Consider the following 18755-nt stretch of genomic DNA (forward strand, 5'->3'; position numbering starts at 1 on the left):
GTCCGTCCGGCACCGAGCCGTCCAGCTACCCCGCCGTGTGTCTGTCCGTCCGGCTCCGAGCCGTCCAGCTACCCCGCCGTGTGTCTGTCCGTCCGGCTCCGAGCCGTCCAGCTACCCCGCCGTGTGTCTGTCCGTCCGGCTCCGAGCCGTCCAGCTACCCCGCCGTGTGTCCGTCCGTCCGGCTCCGAGCCGTCCAGCTACCCAGCCGTGTGTCCGTCCGTCCGGCTCCGAGCCGTCCAGCTACCCAGCCGTGTGTCCGTCCGTCCGGCTCCGAGCCGTCCAGCTACCCAGCCGTGTGTCCGTCCGTCCGGCTCCGAGCCGTCCAGCTACCCAGCCGTGTGTCCGTCCGTCCGGCTCCGAGCCGTCCAGCTACCCCGCCGTGTGTCCGTCCGTCCAGCTCCAAGCCGTCCAGCTACCCCGCCGTGTGTCTGTCCGTCCGGCTCCAAGCCGTCCAGCTACCCCGCCGTGTGTCTGTCCGTCCGGCACCGAGCCGTCCAACTACCCCGCCGTGTGTCTGTCCGTCTAGCTGCCCAGCCAGGGCTGACCGCGGCGGGGCGCTGCCCGGTAAACCGGGCATGGGGGAAGGGACAGGGCGGGCGCAAGCCGCCAGGACACAAGGAGTTTGGCCCACGCGGCTCCCGTAGTCCGGACGAGGAGGGTGGGGGAGGCGCTCAAGTTCCCGTGAGTCTCCTGTGCCCAGGGCTGCGCATGCCCGAGCCCCTGCGCATGGGTAGAGGGGGCTCCTCAGCGGCCCGCAGGCATCGCATTAGACACCCCCGCTCCAAGATGGCGGCGCCCAGCGGCGGGGAGGCGGCGGTCGGGCCGGGCGGCTTCGAGCCGTGGCTGGCGGGGCGGCTGGACGTGCTGGGGCTGGACCGGGCTGTCTACGCCACCTACATCCAGGGGCTGCTCCGGGAGGAGGAGAGCGACGAGGAGCGGCTGGACGCGCTGCACGGGGTCCTGGCCGCCTGCCTGGTGAGGGCGCGGGCCGCTCCGCCGGGCGCTGGCAGCTGGGAATGGTGGGGGCGGGGTGCTGATCCCCCCCCCACACACACACACACGGGGAGAGGCTGATCCTCCCCCCCCACACACACACACACGGGGAGGGGCTGATCCCCCCCCCCCCACACACACACACGGGGAGGGGCTGATCCTCCCCCCCCACACACACACACGGGGAGGGGCTGATCCTCCCCCCCACACACACACACACGGGGAGGGGCTGATCCTCCCCCCCCACACACACACACACGGGGAGGGGCTGATCCTCCCCCCCACACACACACACATGGGGAGGGGCTGATCCTCCCCCCCACACACACACACACGGGGAGGGGCTGATCCTCCCCCCCCCACACACACACACGGGGAGGGGCTGATCCTCCCCCCCACACACACACACGGGGAGGGGCTGATCCTCCCCCCCCACACACACACACACGGGGAGGGGCTGATCCTCCCCCCCCACACACACACACACGGGGAGGGGCTGATCCTCCCCCCCCCCCCCACACACACACGGGGAAGGGCTGATCCTCCCCCCCCACACACACACACACGGGGAGGGGCTGATCCTCCCCCCCCACACACACACACACGGGGAGGGGCTGATCCTCCCCCCCCCCCCACACACACACACGGGGAGGGGCTGATCCTCCCCCCCCCCCCACACACACACGGGGAGGGGCTGATCCTCCCCCCCCCACACACACACACACGGGGAGGGGCTGATCCTCCCCCCCCCACACACACACACACGGGGAGGGGCTGATCTTCCCCCCACACACACACACGGGGAGGGGCTGATCCTCCCCCCCCCCCCACACACACACACGGGGAGGGGCTGATCTTCCCCCCACACACACACACGGGGAGGGGCTGATCCTCCCCCCCCCACACACACACACACGGGGAGGGGCTGATCTTCCCCCCACACACACACACGGGGAGGGGCTGATCTTCCCCCACACACACACACACGGGGAGGGGCTGATCTTCCCCCACACACACACACACGGGGAGGGGCTGATCCTCCCCCCCACACACACACACACACGGGGAGGGGCTGATCTTCCCCCCACACACACACACGGGGAGGGGCTGATCCTCCCCCCCCCACACACACACACACGGGGAGGGGCTGATCTTCCCCCCACACACACACACGGGGAGGGGCTGATCCTCCCCCCCCCACACACACACACACGGGGAGGGGCTGATCTTCCCCCCACACACACACACGGGGAGGGGCTGATCTTCCCCCACACACACACACACGGGGAGGGGCTGATCTTCCCCCACACACACACACACGGGGAGGGGCTGATCTTCCCCCACACACACACACACGGGGAGGGGCTGATCCTCCCACACACACACACACACGGGGAGGGGCTGATCCTCCCCCCCCCCCACACACACACACGGGGAGGGGCTGATCTTCCCCCCCCACACACACACGGGGAGGGGCTGATCCTCCCCCCCCCACACACACACACACGGGGAGGGGCTGATCTTCCCCCCACACACACACACGGGGAGGGGCTGATCTTCCCCCACACACACACACACGGGGAGGGGCTGATCTTCCCCCACACACACACACACGGGGAGGGGCTGATCCTCCCACACACACACACACACGGGGAGGGGCTGATCCTCCCCCCCCCACACACACACACGGGGAGGGGCTGATCTTCCCCACACACACACACACGGGGAGGGGCTGATCCTCCCCCCCCCCACACACACACACGGGGAGGGGCTGATCCTCCCCCCCCACACACACACACACGGGGAAGGGCTGATCTCCCCCCACACACACACACACACACACGGGGAGGGGCTGATCTCTCCCCCCCCCACACACACACACACACGGGGAGGGGCTGATCCTCCTCCCCCCCCCCCACACACACACACACGGGGAGGGGCTGATCTCCCCCCACACACACACACACACACACGGGGAGGGGCTGATCTCCCCCCACACACACACACACACACGGGGAGGGGCTGATCTCCCCCACACACACACACGGGGAGGGGCTGATCTCCCCCCCCCCCACACACACACACACGGGGAGGGGCTGATCTCCCCCCCACACACACACACACACACGGGGAGGGGCTGATCTCCCCCCCCCCCCCACACACACACACGGGGAGGGGCTGATCTCCCCCCCCCCCACACACACACACACACGGGGAGGGGCTGATCCTCCTCTCCCCCCCCCCACACACACACACGGGGAGGGGCTGATCTCCCCCCCCCCCCCACACACACACACGGGGAGGGGCTGATCTCCCCCCCACACACACACACACACACGGGGAGGGGCTGATCTCCCCCCCCCACACACACACACACACGGGGAGGGGCTGATCTCCCCCCCCCACACACACACACACACGGGGAGGGGCTGATCTCCCCCCACACACACACACACACACGGGGAGGGGCTGATCTCCCCCCACACACACACACACACACACGGGGAGGGGCTGATCTCCCCCACACACACACACGGGGAGGGGCTGATCTCCCCCCCCCCCACACACACGGGGAGGGGCTGATCTCCCCCCCCCCACACACACGGGGAGGGGCTGATCTCTCCCCCCCCACACACACACACACACACGGGGAGGGGCTGATCTCTCCCCCCCCCCACACACACACACACGGGGAGGGGCTGATCTCTCCCCCCCCCCACACACACACACACGGGGAGGGGCTGATCTCTCCCCCCCCCCACACACACACACACGGGGAGGGGCTGATCTCTCCCCCCCCCACACACACACACACGGGGAGGGGCTGATCTCTCCCCCCCCCCCACACACACACACACGGGGAGGGGCTGATCTCCCCCCCCCCCCCCCACACACACACGGGGAGGGGCTGATCTCCCCCCCCCCCCTCCACACACACACACGGGGAGGGGCTGATCTCCCCCCCCCCCCTCCACACACACACACGGGGAGGGGCTGATCCTCCTCCCCCCCCCCCACACACACACACGGGGAGGGGCTGATCCTCCTCCCCCCCCCCCCCACACACGGGGAGGGGCTGATCCTCCTCCCCCCCCCCCCCCACACACACGGGGAGGGGCTGATCCTCCTCCCCCCCCCGCACACACACACACGGGGAGGGGCTGATCCTCCTCCCCCCCACACACACACACACACGGGGAGGGGCTGATCCTCCTCCCCCCCCGCACACACACACACGGGGAGGGGCTGATCCTCCTCCCCCCCCCGCACACACACACACGGGGAGGGGCTGATCCTCCTCCCCCCCCCACACACACACACACGGGGAGGGGCTGATCTCCCCCCCCCCCCACACACACACACGGGGAGGGGCTGATCTCCCCCCCACACACACACACGGGGAGGGGCTGATCCTCCTCCCCCCCCCCCCACACACACACGGGGAGGGGCTGATCCTCCTCCCCCCCCCCCCCCCACACGGGGAGGGGCTGATCCTCCTCCCCCCCCCACACACACACACACGGGGAGGGGCTGATCCTCCTCCCCCCCCCACACACACACACACGGGGAGGGGCTGATCCTCCTCCCCCCCCCACACACACACACACGGGGAGGGGCTGATCCTCCTCCCCCCCCCACACACACACACACGGGGAGGGGCTGATCCTCCTCCCCCCCCCACACACACACACACGGGGAGGGGCTGATCTCCCCCCCCCCCACACACACACACGGGGAGGGGCTGATCTCCCCCCCCCCCCACACACACACACACACGGGGAGGGGCTGATCTCCCCCCCCCCCCCACACACACACACACACGGGGAGGGGCTGATCTCCCCCCCCCACACACACACACACACACACGGGGAGGGGCTGATCTCCCCCCCCCCACACACACACACACACACGGGGAGGGGCTGATCTCCCCCCCCCCACACACACACACACACGGGGAGGGGCTGATCTCCCCCCCCCCCACACACACACACACGGGGAGGGGCTGATCCTCCTCCCCCCACACACACACACACACGGGGAGGGGCTGATCCTCCTCCCCCCACACACACACACACACACGGGGAGGGGCTGATCCTCCTCCCCCCACACACACACACACACACACACGGGGAGGGGCTGATCCTCCTCCCCCCACACACACACACACACACACACGGGGAGGGGCTGATCCTCCTCCCCCCACACACACACACACACACACACGGGGAGGGGCTGATCCTCCTCCCCCCACACACACACACACACACACGGGGAGGGGCTGATCCTCCTCCCCCCACACACACACACACACACACGGGGAGGGGCTGATCCTCCTCCCCCCCCCCACACACACACACACACGGGGAGGGGCTGATCTCCCCCCCACACACACACACGGGGAGGGGCTGGAACCAATGGGCAGGGGTCGGGGAGAGCAGCTCAGTTCCCTCCGTCTCTTCTGCGTGTTAATTTCTCCCTGGATCGAACTCCCTCAGGGGTTGAGGCCCTGTGGGATTTTAACCCCAGCCCTGACGCCCGTAAACGCTGAAGGCATCCCCACGTGACCCCCGAATTGCCTCACTTGTGTTGATACCCTACCTTAGTCCTAGGGTCCATCCTGTTGATGATTATTGATCCCCATCCCCCCCCCCTTTTTCTTGTACCTCTGTCTCTGGGCCTTCTGTCTGTAAAGGGGGTTAAACCCTGACTTGTATCATTTCAAGACTGTCCCCTGATAGGGTTAAATCTTGGGACCCATGTGGTTATCCTGTGTTTTGCTACAATCTCCCTGACCTTGCTCTCTCTGGCTATACGGTACCCTGGGACTTTCCTTCTCATTCCCCTGATACCCTCTTCCTGTGACCGGTTGGCTTTGTCCCATGGGAAGAGCTTAATCCCGATTGACTTCTCTGCTTTTTCTGAGACTTCATGCAGTTGTCTGTTTATGAGGCTGGGTGCTTAAGGTTTTGCAATTCTGCTCATTTACTGGTGTGTCTAGGGTTAAATCATCTTTGATTCTGAGCTAAATAACGTGGTACAGTCCTGTAATAGGCCCTTAAAACTATATAAGACCAGCACAGCCTTCTTCCTCAGTTGTGGGAAGTTAGCTTTTCGGGCCTCTAGTAAGATGTTCTTAAATGATTCCCAATTTTCATTCACACTTTTCTGATTAAATTCTTACTCCCAGCTGATTTGGCTCTTATCTGTTTTCAACTTTGTGAAATTGGTCCTGTTAAAGCGCCAAGTATATGTATTGCTGGTCTGGGCTTTATTCTGCTTGTACATTATAAATGTGAGCCAGTCATGATCACTTGTACCTAAGCTACCATTAATTTTTAGTTCTGTGACCAGTTCCTCTTTCTCTGTTAGGATGAGGTCTAACATAGCATTCCTCCATGTTGGCTGCAACACTTTTTGGGTTAGGAAATTGTCATCTATTATGTTTAGAAATGCCAAGGATGTTTTGGTCCTGGCAGCATGAGACCTCCAGCATGTGTCATTCAGATTGAAGTCCCATGTGATCATGCAGCTTTTTTTCCTACACATTGTAGATAGGCGTGTAAGCAGGTGGTCATCCTGTTCCTTAGTGTGATTTGGTGGGTTGTAGCAGACACTAGCTAGTACCCTGTCTTGTGCTTTATCTGTTAGGATCTTGAGCCATAAGCATTGAAGATCATTTTCTTCTGAGTTATCGGTGACTCGGAAGCAGGTAATGCCGTTTTTGACGTAGTGCCACTTCCTCTCTCCTTTTGGCCCCTTGATCCTTCCTCACCATTTATTTTAACATTCCTGTCATGCAACTCATCCCACCAGGGTTCAGTAATGCCAACGTGATCGAATTTATGCTCATAAATGAGCAATTCCAAATCCTCTCGTTTGCTACCCAGCTCCTAGCACTGGTGTGTCAACAATTCAAGAATTTCTTCTCTTCATGTCCTCTGATTTCTTGATTAATTTTGTTCTTAACCTCTTGATTTTGTTGTCATATAAAATAAATAAAAATAAATTAATGGAGATATCCTATCTCCTAGAAGTGAAAGGGACCTTGAAAGGTCATCGAGTCCAGCCCCCTGCCTTCATTAGCAGGACCAAGTACTGATTTTTGCCCCAGATCCCTAAGTGGCCCCCTCAAGGATTGAACTCACAACCCTGGGTTTAGCAGGCCAATGGTCAAACCACTGACCTATCCCTCCCTCCTTTTTACCTTCCCTTTTGCTATTCGTTTAAACCCCTCCTGATGACTCTAGCCAGCCTTTTCCTGAGGAGACTGGTTCCCCTTTACTGAGGTGGAGACCATCCAAACTACACAGCCCCCTCTCCCCATAGAAAGTGGGCCCATGTTCCACAAAACTAAAGCCCTTCACCCTCCACCACTTACCTAAGCCAGAAGTTTACTTCCAGAATCTTCTACCTTCTCTTCCTTCTTCCTTTGCTTGAGGGACAAAAAGGATCTCCGAGAAGATGGCTTTGCCATGAGGCCTATAAAAACAACAATTGGGCTGTTCGTTTGCTGAGAGCACTGCCTATCATGCTGACCAGTATTGTCTCTGTTTTCTTGTACTCCCCGGCAGACTGTTTGTATCCACCTGTTGGCTTTTGTCTTATCCCTAGTCTGTACGCTGTTTGGACAGGAACTGTCTTTCTGTTCTGTTTGTCCAGTGCCTAGCATGCCGGCTCCTAGGACAATGTAGGGGAGCTCCAGACTGTCATAGGTGTGTGGAGCACCAAGTGAAACAGCTCTCAGCTGGGTTATGCCACACAGCACATCTGGTGCCAGTGCTAGTGCTGCCACCAGGGGAGCTGAACTGACGGAAAGAGTAGTGGCATGTTTTAGGCAAAAGTCACCGTGACAATCTTCGAGGTGGTGGTCCCTTTCAGAACAGCGCTCAGACCGACTGTTGATGGTGGGAAGCTTCTGACTTGCTGCTGCCCATGTTGTGCCTGCTCTGCACTGCAGGCAGAGGGCACCGCTTGCTAGGGCTATGAACCCAGCACACCCTGCCAGCGCTGAATCTCACTAGAGTAAGAAAAATACTAGCACAGCATCTCCTGAAACGCTGCAAAGTGATCAAAACCTTCGTGCTGATGTTTGTGTGGGGATCACGTGAACGCACACCTGAAGGCTATGATAGATATTTAAACTATGTAAGGGCCTTGGAAAATTGCTCCGTGTTGGCAAAAGTATATGTGTTCGCCCCAGTTCAACAAAGAATTTAAGATTTGCTTCTATCCCATTAACTCTTCATACTACACTTAAATCTCTACTTCAGGCTTGTCTCTTGCTGTTCTGATTCTTTAGGAGTCTTTTATTCATGCTGATTTTAAAGCAGGCTGACTTTCAGTTCAGAAACTGAACATCTCTGTTTTTCTTACTAGGAAGAAGATCTGTTACCAGATGTCTGCAGGGAAATAGTCGTGAAGTGGTCTGAAACTCAGAATGTTGGCGTAAGAGAAAAAAAAGAAGGTAGTGTTGACGCTTTGCATGTCTTAGTCAAATAGCACGTGTAATACAAGGGAAACTGTCAAGATGAGACTTACACCTGAAAACCCTTAGCTTTGTTAACAGTAAACCCTGTGATTACTAATCCAGTTGCGAATCTCATTTACTGTTCATTGGCATTGCTGCGTTTTTGCCTTTCACTCTGCTTAGAAGGGTTGGTTGGTTGTACTGCTGCTGTTTGGGTTCATAGTCCTGTAGGGGGAAGAGAGTACTTCTTCTATTAGATTGTGTAAAACCTTCCTTCACAAAACCCTACAGATTGGAAACCTAGGTGTAGCGCGTAGGTGCTCAGGCCTGGACCATGCAACCTGTCATGGAGGGGTTTGCTTCTTTGTTTAAAGAAATATGTAAGTAAGTTTTCCTGGCATAGCTATGTGGTTAGGGGGATGATCAGTATCAGAATGCTTATACCAGTATAGTTTATGTTGATTCCCCAAACTGCTGGCATAAGCATTTTTATACTGATAGAGGTGTTTAACAAGCACCTTCGTGCTTTTGCCCATGCTGCCCCTCATGTCTGGGAGGAGCACCACGTAAACATCCACAAAGCTACCTCATTATCCTCTTTCAAATCCCTCCTTAAAACTCATTTGCTGTGATGCTTACAGAAAATTTGAGAATAGTTAAGCAGCTGGTGTGGTGAGACCACGGCCCATCATGAGGACCAGTATTGTGTCCGTGTTTCCTTGTGCTCCCCCTTTCTGTATCCGTCTGTTGTTTCTTGTTTTATACTTAGATCATAAGCACTTTGAGGCAAAGTCTTTTTGTTCTGTGTCTGTACAGCACCAAGCATGGTGGGGTCCTGCTCTGTGACTGGGACTCCTAGGAACTACCACAACACAAATAACAACCAATAACTATTCCTGGGGGAATTCTGTGCCAAAAAAATTTAAAAAATTCTGCGCACAATATCTTCAAATTCTGCAAAATTCTGCATATTTTATTTGTCAAAATAACACAATATAATCACACCAGTTTCAATTATTTTTGGTCATTTATTTCAGAATACCTGTCAGCAAGTATGTCTGTAACAATGCAGACAACAAAAAAGATTCAGGAAATGCTTTTTGACAAATAGATTCCTTACTAGACATATTGATAGAGAACTCTGAGTAATTCATTTAAACTACAACACAGGACTGTATTTCCAGCACCCCTCAGAAGCAGTGCAAAGGCTGGGGGGAGTCAGGGGTAATGGAGGGGCTGAGGGAAAGGATAGTATTTGCTGGGAAGGAGCCTGGATGTGAACTTGGAGGGTTGTTGGGGGTGGGTGAGAAAAGTCTGGAACAGGTTTTTTGGGGGGCCAGGTAGGGACTGTTAAGGAGCTTCCCCCAGGCAGGCCCTGGCTGACCCCTAGCCTCACCCATTCAGCCTGGCACATCTGTCCCATCCCCATGTCTCCTTGCATCCCCTATCCACATGTGTCCCTCCACCTCCACTCAGACACCTACTCCCGCATCTCCATATGGCCCTGCACCCCCTCCCCTGTCCCAATGTGTCTTCCCCCACTCAGCCACTCCCCTGTGTCCCTGCACCCCCTCCCCTATCCGTCTCTGTGCCCCCATTCAGCCAACCCCTTCCTCCAGTAGCTCTGCACCCCCTTCCCCTCTGTCCCTGCACCTCCCTCCCCCCTGTGACCCTGCCCCAGTCTGTCATCCCCCCACTAGCCCTTATGAGCTGCTGTCTGCCCCTGCAGCAGCCCCACGCTGTCTGTCCCCCTATAGCCCCTCTCTCCTGCCCTGGCCCGACAGGCGCTGCAAAGAAGGCAGGCTCTTTCTCTTCCTTAGCTGGCTGGGAACTGCTGTGTTCTAGTGTCACAGCATCCTCTGGTGGGCAAAAGGCAGAACTGCAGCAACATTCTTGCACAAAAATTAAAAATATGCACGGCTCATTAATTCTGCGCATGCGCAATGGTGCAGAATTCCCCCAGGAGTAAATAACACACGAGGAACAGTTTTCTGGTTAGTTATACCAGCATAATTCAACTGGCAGAACTTTACAGTGCAGGCAAGGCCTCACCATTGGGCCTACACTGTATTGACTATTTTTGTAGAGTCTAAGACCAGAAGGGACCATCTAATTTGACCTCCTGTGTATATCAGGCCATCACATTTCACCCAGATACCCTTATATTGATCCTGATAACATCAGTTAAACTAAAGCATTTTAGTCCTGTGGAGATTCATCTATTGCATTCCACGGGCAGAGAACAGGAGAAACTGAGGTGCCACCACTGCCTGAGGACTGTGCAATGGTCAGGAAATGATGAGATGCCCAGATGGCTCCAGCAGGTGGACCATGGTCTATGCTGCAGAGGAAGGTGGAAAACCGCAAAGGTCCCTGCCAATCTGACTTGGGAGAAAATTCCTTCCTGACTTCAGATCTGGTGATCAGTTTGACTGTGAGCGTCAGCCAGGCATTGAAGACACCAGCTTCTCCATAACACTATACCCCACGGGCTCACCCAACTGGTATCCTGGTTCTAGCCATGGCAGATCTCAGATGCTTCAGAGGAAGGTGGAAAAAATTGTGCCTCAGGGAGGAAATTCCTTACTGAGCCCTGCAGGAGACTGTCTGAAGCATAAGATTAAATTATAGTGATCAGAATATGGAGCTACAGGGGTCAGAAACATGTTGAGGGCAATGCTGGTCTCCCCCTAGCCTGTGAAGGAAGGGCCTGACCTGGGATTCACAGATTCCAAGGCCAGAAGGGACCATGACCAGCAAGCCAGGCTGGTCAATACACTGAATAGATTGAGCTCCTTAAGCCACACGTCATAGAGCTTCTTCTCCAGCCTCTGGATCTCTTCTGTGACCTTCCTTTGAACTCTTTCCAGTATGTCCACATCTGCCTTGACGTCTGAACACCGGAACTAGGCCATGTTCTAGTAGCCGTCTGACTATGCTCAGAGCGTTTCCCTCTTCTGTTTTAGATTCCCCTTTTTGTGCAGCCACAGTTCACGTTGCTGTAGCACTGCACCGAGGGCTGCTTTTGCCTTTTAAAACTATTGGCACTACGTGGGCAGTCCTCCAGCCCTTGGGAATTTCCCCTGTATTCCAAGATTTATTAACATCTAACGTTAGTGCGTCAGACGGCTCCTCAGCTAGATCTTCGTCGAGCAGGCGGGGCTCAGGGTTTCTCAGAAAGGATAGGACTAGTTACCTGGCCTGGTGATTTGGAAGTGTGGTATTTTTAGCAGTCTGCTTGGGTACATATGGTAAATCCTCTGCTCCATCCACAATGTCTGGGATGGGTACACCCTCCAGTGGACCTTTTTTATTTCTAATATGTTCTAAAAATGCCTTCGTATTGTCTTTAACATTATTGGCCATTGATTCCTTTGCCTTCAGTTGCTTACATATTTTAACATGTGACTTATTCCTTACCATTTATTTTCCCTTCTTTCCATCCTTTAGATATTTTTAGGTTTTATCACTGCTTCCGCATTTCCTCGTATGGCTTCTTGCCCGATGTAACTTTTTTCATGTCTGTGGAATTGTGGTCTAATGGGGTCTGCAGACCGCACACTGATCAGGAAGGGGAGCCAAGGGTGGTCAGTCTAACCTGATTGCGAGGGTCTGAGCCATTTCCTCCAGCAGCCAGTGGCTTGGACTCCTCAGCCACAGCTCTGAAATAACCCAACTCCCTCAAGCCACAAGTTCAAATCTCAGTAGCGTCCAGCTCCGCCCTTCATTTTCTGAAGCACACAGCTAGAGTTCCACACCTGACTTGCTGGGTTACAGCTTTAATAATGTCCAACCTGTCTGCTCTGTGAACTCTGAAGATCACATGGCAATTTTTGTAAGCGGAGGGATTTCATTGGCCAAAACTTTCTTTATTCACACACACTCTGCTGGTTGACTATTGTGCTCCTCCCCAGAGGTGGCTGCATTTCAGTTGTGCTATACATGTAAAGTGTGTGAAACACTTTGACTGAAAGGCTTTGCAGACAAACACGCCAGCCGTTGCCTATTGAAAAAAGGCACCTGGCCTCTATCTGGCGATGTCAGACACTGACCGCAGTGGAGGCACTCATTAATGCCCTGATTTCTCTCCTTCCCAGATGAGATCCAGGCAATTGCCAGCATGATCGAAAAGCAGGCCCAGATCGTCGTGAAGCCAAAGGAGGTTTCCCAGGATGAGAAGCTGAGGAAAGCTGCTCTCCTGGCTCAGTATGCCAATGTAACAGATGAGGAGGAATATCCTTTCCCTACCACAAGGCCCATGTTGAGAATGTGCTGGCCACCTTCCCAGGCTGCTTTTGAGGGTGAACGTTTAAATCTGCTTCCCGTGGCTTTCTTGTTAGTTAGTGACCTAGGACCACTCAAGCCCCCTTCGATTCTGTTGTAGCTGGTTTGGCAGGAGTGGTATTGCTCCGTGTTCTGTGCAGCACAGTCTGAATGAGCCATGGAAGCAAACTGAAGGCAGGGAACTATTGTGCTGGGAAACTTTCATTTTCTATCACTAGTTTCCTGATGGCAACATCCTACATCCTGCTAGATCAGAGCAGATCATTGGTCCATTGAACTTGAGCCCTTGCCTCTGGCAGCAGTTGCTACCTGATGTTTTGGAGGAGGGTGTAAAAACGGCTCTCATGCGCCTATCCAGTTGTGCAGTGCAGGTTTGGGTAGCAGTGGGGAGAGACTTCCTGCCCCCTCATGTGCACTGACCTTGGCATCCCCCACCTCCATCCCAGACCCCAGCAACAATATGAGCTGGGCCACAGCCTGCAATGGCTTGTGAGATCTGTTCCTGGAAGCAGTTTCCAGGAATAGAATGGGCTGGTCACAGCAGCCCACTCAGCTAATGTATTGTATGCAGCCTTCGCTTTCTGCAGAAGACTTTCAAGCTGCTCCTCTGACAGGAGTGACTGGGGGGGCAGAGGGCAGGCTTTCCTGTGGAGAGCTGGGTGTATTGAAATACCGGGACTTGTACCTGGTGTTCTTGCCGAGGAAAAGGAGTGCGGACTCCTGGGTTCCATTCCTCGCTCTGCGGGACACTGAGCAAGTCCCTTGATCAGCTTCTGACACCTCAGCAGTTCTGTTGAAAGGATGAATGTCTCCCGTGTTCTGAGATCCTAGGACAAAGGAGACTCTCGGGGTGCAAAGTTCCATTAATAGTCTCCAAGTTTCCTTAGTTCTCTCACTGGAGCAGATGAACAGGACGGAGCCACTGCAGCAGCACTAACGATTGGATCAGAAAAATGTATCCTTTGAAAATCCCAGCTCGCTAGGCACTGAGGCTTTTCTGGAAGGACTGTAAGTTCTGCATTGAATTTCCCTTTGTTCTCTCTCCCTCACCTGCTTCCTGATGTATAAAAATCTGAAAGGTCCCATTCCCCGCTGTTGGGTTTTGTTACCTTGGAAATGCAGCTCTTTCCTGCAGACCCAGTGAGGAAAGGAGGAGTGACTTCTTCAGATCATTAACCTCTTACTAACCACATTTCACTTTAAGCATCCGACACTCACTGGGGGAGGGGAGGGACTGGGGGGAGCACTCCTTGAAAGATTCAGCCCTGTCCCCCTTCAGTTACACAAGGAGAGAGCCCAAGCCACGGCTGGGGCAGGCTCACAACTGGTGCAAGTCATCCGAGCCCCTTTGAGTCAGCAGAGCTGATTTACCCAGCTGAGGATCTGCCCCTGTTGTTGGGAGGTTCTTGTGCAGCTCTGCACGGTGCTTTGTACTGCTAGTTACTGGTACAACCTCTGGGGTGGGTCAAGTTCTAGGGTTAGTCACACTTGTACACGTCGCCAGGATGAGCACCTCTGTATAGCTATCACTGTGCCCACAGAAGGGGGTCGTACCACTTTACCTATTTATGTAGATTTAAAGTAATTACAATGCTGCTTAGTCCTAACATCATTAACAGACAATACATAAAAATCCCATCAGCTTTCACAGGCACTGGCCATCTGTCACCAAATCAGTTTTTAAGATGTCCTGTTAAGGGTACAAAACCTGTGCTCAGAGCAACAAATACTCTTCCAGCAAAAGAGGGGTGTAACCGGCTTGCCATTCCTGATTGTTCTAATGGAAAAGCCAAGCAGCACCTCCCTTGCTATGCCCTCCGCCCCAAACCTTCAGGCTTACTTCATAAAGAAGCAAACGCTGAGGGCACACATCCATTGCCCTCCCTTTGCACATCACGTGTAGCAGAAGCCATGGCTACTGGTATGCAAGCTCTGTTACTCTGCAGAGCGGAGTTCTGACCAGGTGAATGGGGCATGACAACACAGAGCAGTGTGGGCAGCCAGATTCCATGTGCATCTAGATGGGTGCTGCCAGGGCTTAGGGAGGCAAATCCTCTTCACCCTGGCCACAGCACAGCAGTAGTGCCTGATGGCAGTGCCAGTGATGTGGCTCAGCAAGGCAGGGGGCATAGTCGCTGTCTATAGCATCACTGCACCCTAGCACACGGGAGTTTGGGCTGGCCCAGGAGTGGGGCTGGTGGAACTACTGCCTAGTCCCCTCACCCCACGGTGATGTAGTGCAGGAGCTAGGAAGGCTGTTTGTGGTGTCAGCTGTGAAAAACCACTGCTCAGCAATCTGAGGGTGAATCTCTTCCCTGGCCCTTTGACAGCCCTCTGCTGCGGCCGAGGGGCTCCGGCGGCGCACTGGGGCTAGCGTTTGGCAGACTGTGAAGTGAGAGAATCTTCTCTGAAGAGCGGCTTCCAAGCATGCTGCTTTCCTGGGCACACAGCAGTGGAGCACAGCTTGGCTGCACATAGCACCCGGACCCAGAAGCTGCCTTTAAGTTTCTGCAAAGCAGCCATGGAGAGAGCGCAGTGTGGACTGCTGACCCTGGTAAAGGAAAGCCGCAATATTAGGTGCTACTGGAAAGGGGGGGGGGTCTGGAATAAGGCAGCCCCCACTCCAGCCGGTGTGCACTAACTCCTACACACCAGTTTAAATATATACCCACGGAGAGAGAGCATTGAAAAGAGCCCAGGGACCTACATGAGCCCAGCCAAAGCGTGTCCTTTATCCTCCTTACCTTGCAACCAGCGTTGTTCCGTAACACAAATGTGGAGGCTGTCGTAAATGCGAGGAAGCTGGAGAGAGATTCTCTGCGGGACGAGTCCCAGAAGAAAAAAGAGCAAGACAAACACCAGCGAGAGAAGGACAAGCTGGCCAAGCAGGAGCGGAAGGAGAAGGAGAAGAAGAGGACACAGAAGGGCGAGCGGAAGCGATAGCTGTGATTTTTCCTGTTGGACTCCTTCAAAGGATAGAATAAATTATGCATAGGGGGTGTTTTAAACAGAAACTCTGGGCAGATGGCTGGCAAGTGGGTCTTGGAAGCATTTTCCCTTTTGTTTACACAGCCAAAAAAAAAATGCCAACACTTATATGCAAACTGTGCTTGTGGTGTCAAGTGTGCTGGTCAGTTGTTGTGGCCAATGTCTGTACCAAAGAACTGTGAAGTGGCTGAATTAGTTTTTAAAATGTCATATTTTACTTTTGACCACTTAAAAAAACCCAGGGGGAAGCTGTTGGAGGAGCGTAAACTCTTGTCTCCTTGTATTGCCCCAGGAAAGTCATGCTACTGGGGGTGAGCACAAGCAAAGCCCCATTTCCAAGGCATGTCCTGGGGCCTTTGATGGATGAGCTGCTAGCGGGTGGGTGTATATTTATTTTCAAGTTTGACTTGCTTGGGCAAATAGCCTTTTCTTCGACAGTGAATACAATCTGTGGTTTCCTCCGTGGCTGAGGTGAAGGTTTGTGCCTGAGCTGGGAGCATGTCCCATGGATGCTGCAAGCCTGAGAAGTAAAGCCCCAGGGAACGTAGGGCTAAGAACCAGGCTGGAAAAGGTGATAACTGGAGCAGTTGCCTACAGGCTCATACTGATCCTGTTTCGCACAAGAGGGTCCCTGTACTGGGGAAGTGCCTTTGTACCCTCTAGGTTATACTAAGCAGCAGTATAAAGATTCTGAATTTTACCATCATCGTAAGCCTTGATGCTGGTAGGCTGAAAATCAATTGTTTCTGGACTGTGGGAAACGCTAGTGTGGGGTTTAAAAAAAAAAAAAAAGTCTCATAGGCTTTGTCTGTACTAGGACTTTTTTCTTAAAATTTCCTACAGCTGCTCCGAGTGCTAGCACCACGGGATGTTCCAGAATCCACTGGGTACTGATCTTCTGCCCCAGTGTTGCCTAACTCTGCTTGGAGCAGCTCTAGAAAGAATGGTGGTTACAATGCTGCTGGCCTGTCTAGCACTCCCACGGTGGAGCTGGGTCAGTAGACCAGCCATGGGGCTGTTTCTGCTGAAAAGTTAATGGCTGGTGATCAGTGGCTTTCAGCCTTTCCCCTGAAAAGCTTATCAGGCTCCTGCAAAGGGACACTACTTGGATATCCTCAGCTGTGTTTGGTGGTGGTCAGAGACTTGCATTATTTTTCAAAGTGGCATTGGAGGACAACAATGTGCATCTGCCCTGGTCATGTGCAGTCTAAACTCCTTGTTGGGTCAGCATGTGCTACCCTTGCAAACCTCTTCCCTTGGTGACACTAGGCAGCTACTGTTCTCACTGAATGCTTTCCGCACAAATCTGATTAAAGGGCAGTGTGTTCTATTCAGCTAACTGCTGGGAATGTGACTATCCACCTGTGTGACCTTTTCACTCAGACAATAAAATGGTGCTTGGCTGAGATTAAGGAATGTTTTACTTTTTCCTGGCTCCATTCCCCTAGAACCAGAGCACTACAGCAAATAAGTGTTAACATCTTCCACGTTATACCCCCTCTCCCTCAAATAAAATACTGATATGTTTGATGCTGCTTCTGATTTCTTCTAAAATATCCAAAGCATTTTAAAACACATTATATGCTGCAGAGTAAGAATAATTTGCATATTTTAGCTACTCACATGTGGCCTAGCTTCACCCCCAGAGTATCATAGATGAACTCAACAGTTTGGCACATTTTATAAATCCTCCACTCATCTCAGTGTAAAGTGGAGTAAGTGCACTGCAGTCAGTGGCTAATTGCTCCCCCTGGCACCAAGTGTATCATGTGAACATGATGAAACCCTATTATGAGTGAGAGACTCTGGCTGTGGCCAGGTGTGGTGCTGGTAGGTGGAGGGAGAGAATTCCCTAATAGATCTGTGGGCAGAAACAGGAGCCAGGCCCTCCCTGGCCTCCACAGGCCTCTCTGCTCACTGAACCTCCACACAGCAAGCAGAGATCAGAGGGGGGCTACAGGCATTTTTAAGTAAGTGTGGCCAGACCACACTTCGTGTCTATGAGGTGGAACCCAGGCCCCAATAAAAAATTCACCCTCCAGGGTTCCTGAGAAAGCAGCCTAGAGAAAGGAGTCACTGACATGCAGGAGTTAGGGGTGATTCTAATGGTCAAATAGACCAGAGGCCTCCCCTATTGTTCTAATCCCTAAGAAGGAAGAGTCCATTAGATTGTATGTGGATTGTAGAAAGCTAAATGTTATCACAGTGTCTGACGTGTACCCTGTGCCTAGAAGGGACAAGCTGGGAAGGACCCAATTCCTGACTACAATTGACCTCATTAAAGGTTAGTAGCAGAGGCCTTTGGACTTGGATGCCAGACTCAAATTGGCATATGCCACCCATTTGTACCATGGGCATGTACCTGTTTCCTGGTCCTTTTGGCTTCAAGGCGGTCCTAGCTGCCTGCCAGAGGCTGGTAGATCGGTTAGTCGATGGCCTGGGGGGATTGTGTACTTTGTCAGATCTGCAATGAGTCCATGATCTATCTAAGGTGGGTGCTTCACAACATTCCGACAGCAGGCCTGACTGTACCAGTAGAGAAATGCAAGGTGGGGCTGGCAGAAGTAGGCTCTCTCAGCCATAGATGGGGGAGGGGCTGCATAAAACCAGACCCTGTCAAAGAAGAGGCTAAGAATTGGCCCACACCCCAGACAAGAAAATAGGCACAATCCTTTATTGGATGGCAGGATATTATTGATGGTTCGTCCTACATTTTAGTATTCTGACTGTTCCTGTCACTGATCTGTGTAAGCAGGGGAAGCCACACAAGGTTGTGTGGTCCAAACAGCATCAACAGGGCTTTTATGAACTGAAAGAAGCCCTGAGCACAGACTCCGTTCTAGCATGCCCAGGCACTGACAAGTCTTATGGTATTCACAGACAAAGTGGTTACTAACCTTTCTGTAACTGTTGTTGTCTGAGATGTGTTGCACACGTCCATTCCAATGCAGGTATTTGTGCACGCCAAGCACAAAGAGAAAGGAGGAGGAGTACTTGTGGCATCTTAGAGACTAACAAATTT

General features: G+C 54.1%; 1 protein-coding gene across 1 annotated transcript; it reads left to right on the forward strand.

The window, feature by feature from the left end:
- Positions 1 to 693: 693 nt before the first annotated feature.
- Positions 694 to 17263, forward strand: CCDC43 (coiled-coil domain containing 43). The gene is made up of 5 exons (XM_054014427.1): positions 694 to 975; positions 8371 to 8458; positions 12559 to 12694; positions 13642 to 13700; positions 15501 to 17263. Exons 1-5 carry the CDS (start codon positions 709 to 711, stop codon positions 15686 to 15688), a joined length of 738 nt encoding a protein of 245 aa, XP_053870402.1. The 5' UTR covers positions 694 to 708; the 3' UTR covers positions 15689 to 17263.
- The last annotated feature ends 1492 nt before the right edge of the window (positions 17264 to 18755 follow it).

Source organism: Malaclemys terrapin, chromosome 25, assembly GCF_027887155.1.
Source record: "Malaclemys terrapin pileata isolate rMalTer1 chromosome 25, rMalTer1.hap1, whole genome shotgun sequence".
Lineage (NCBI taxonomy): Eukaryota > Metazoa > Chordata > Testudines > Emydidae > Malaclemys > Malaclemys terrapin.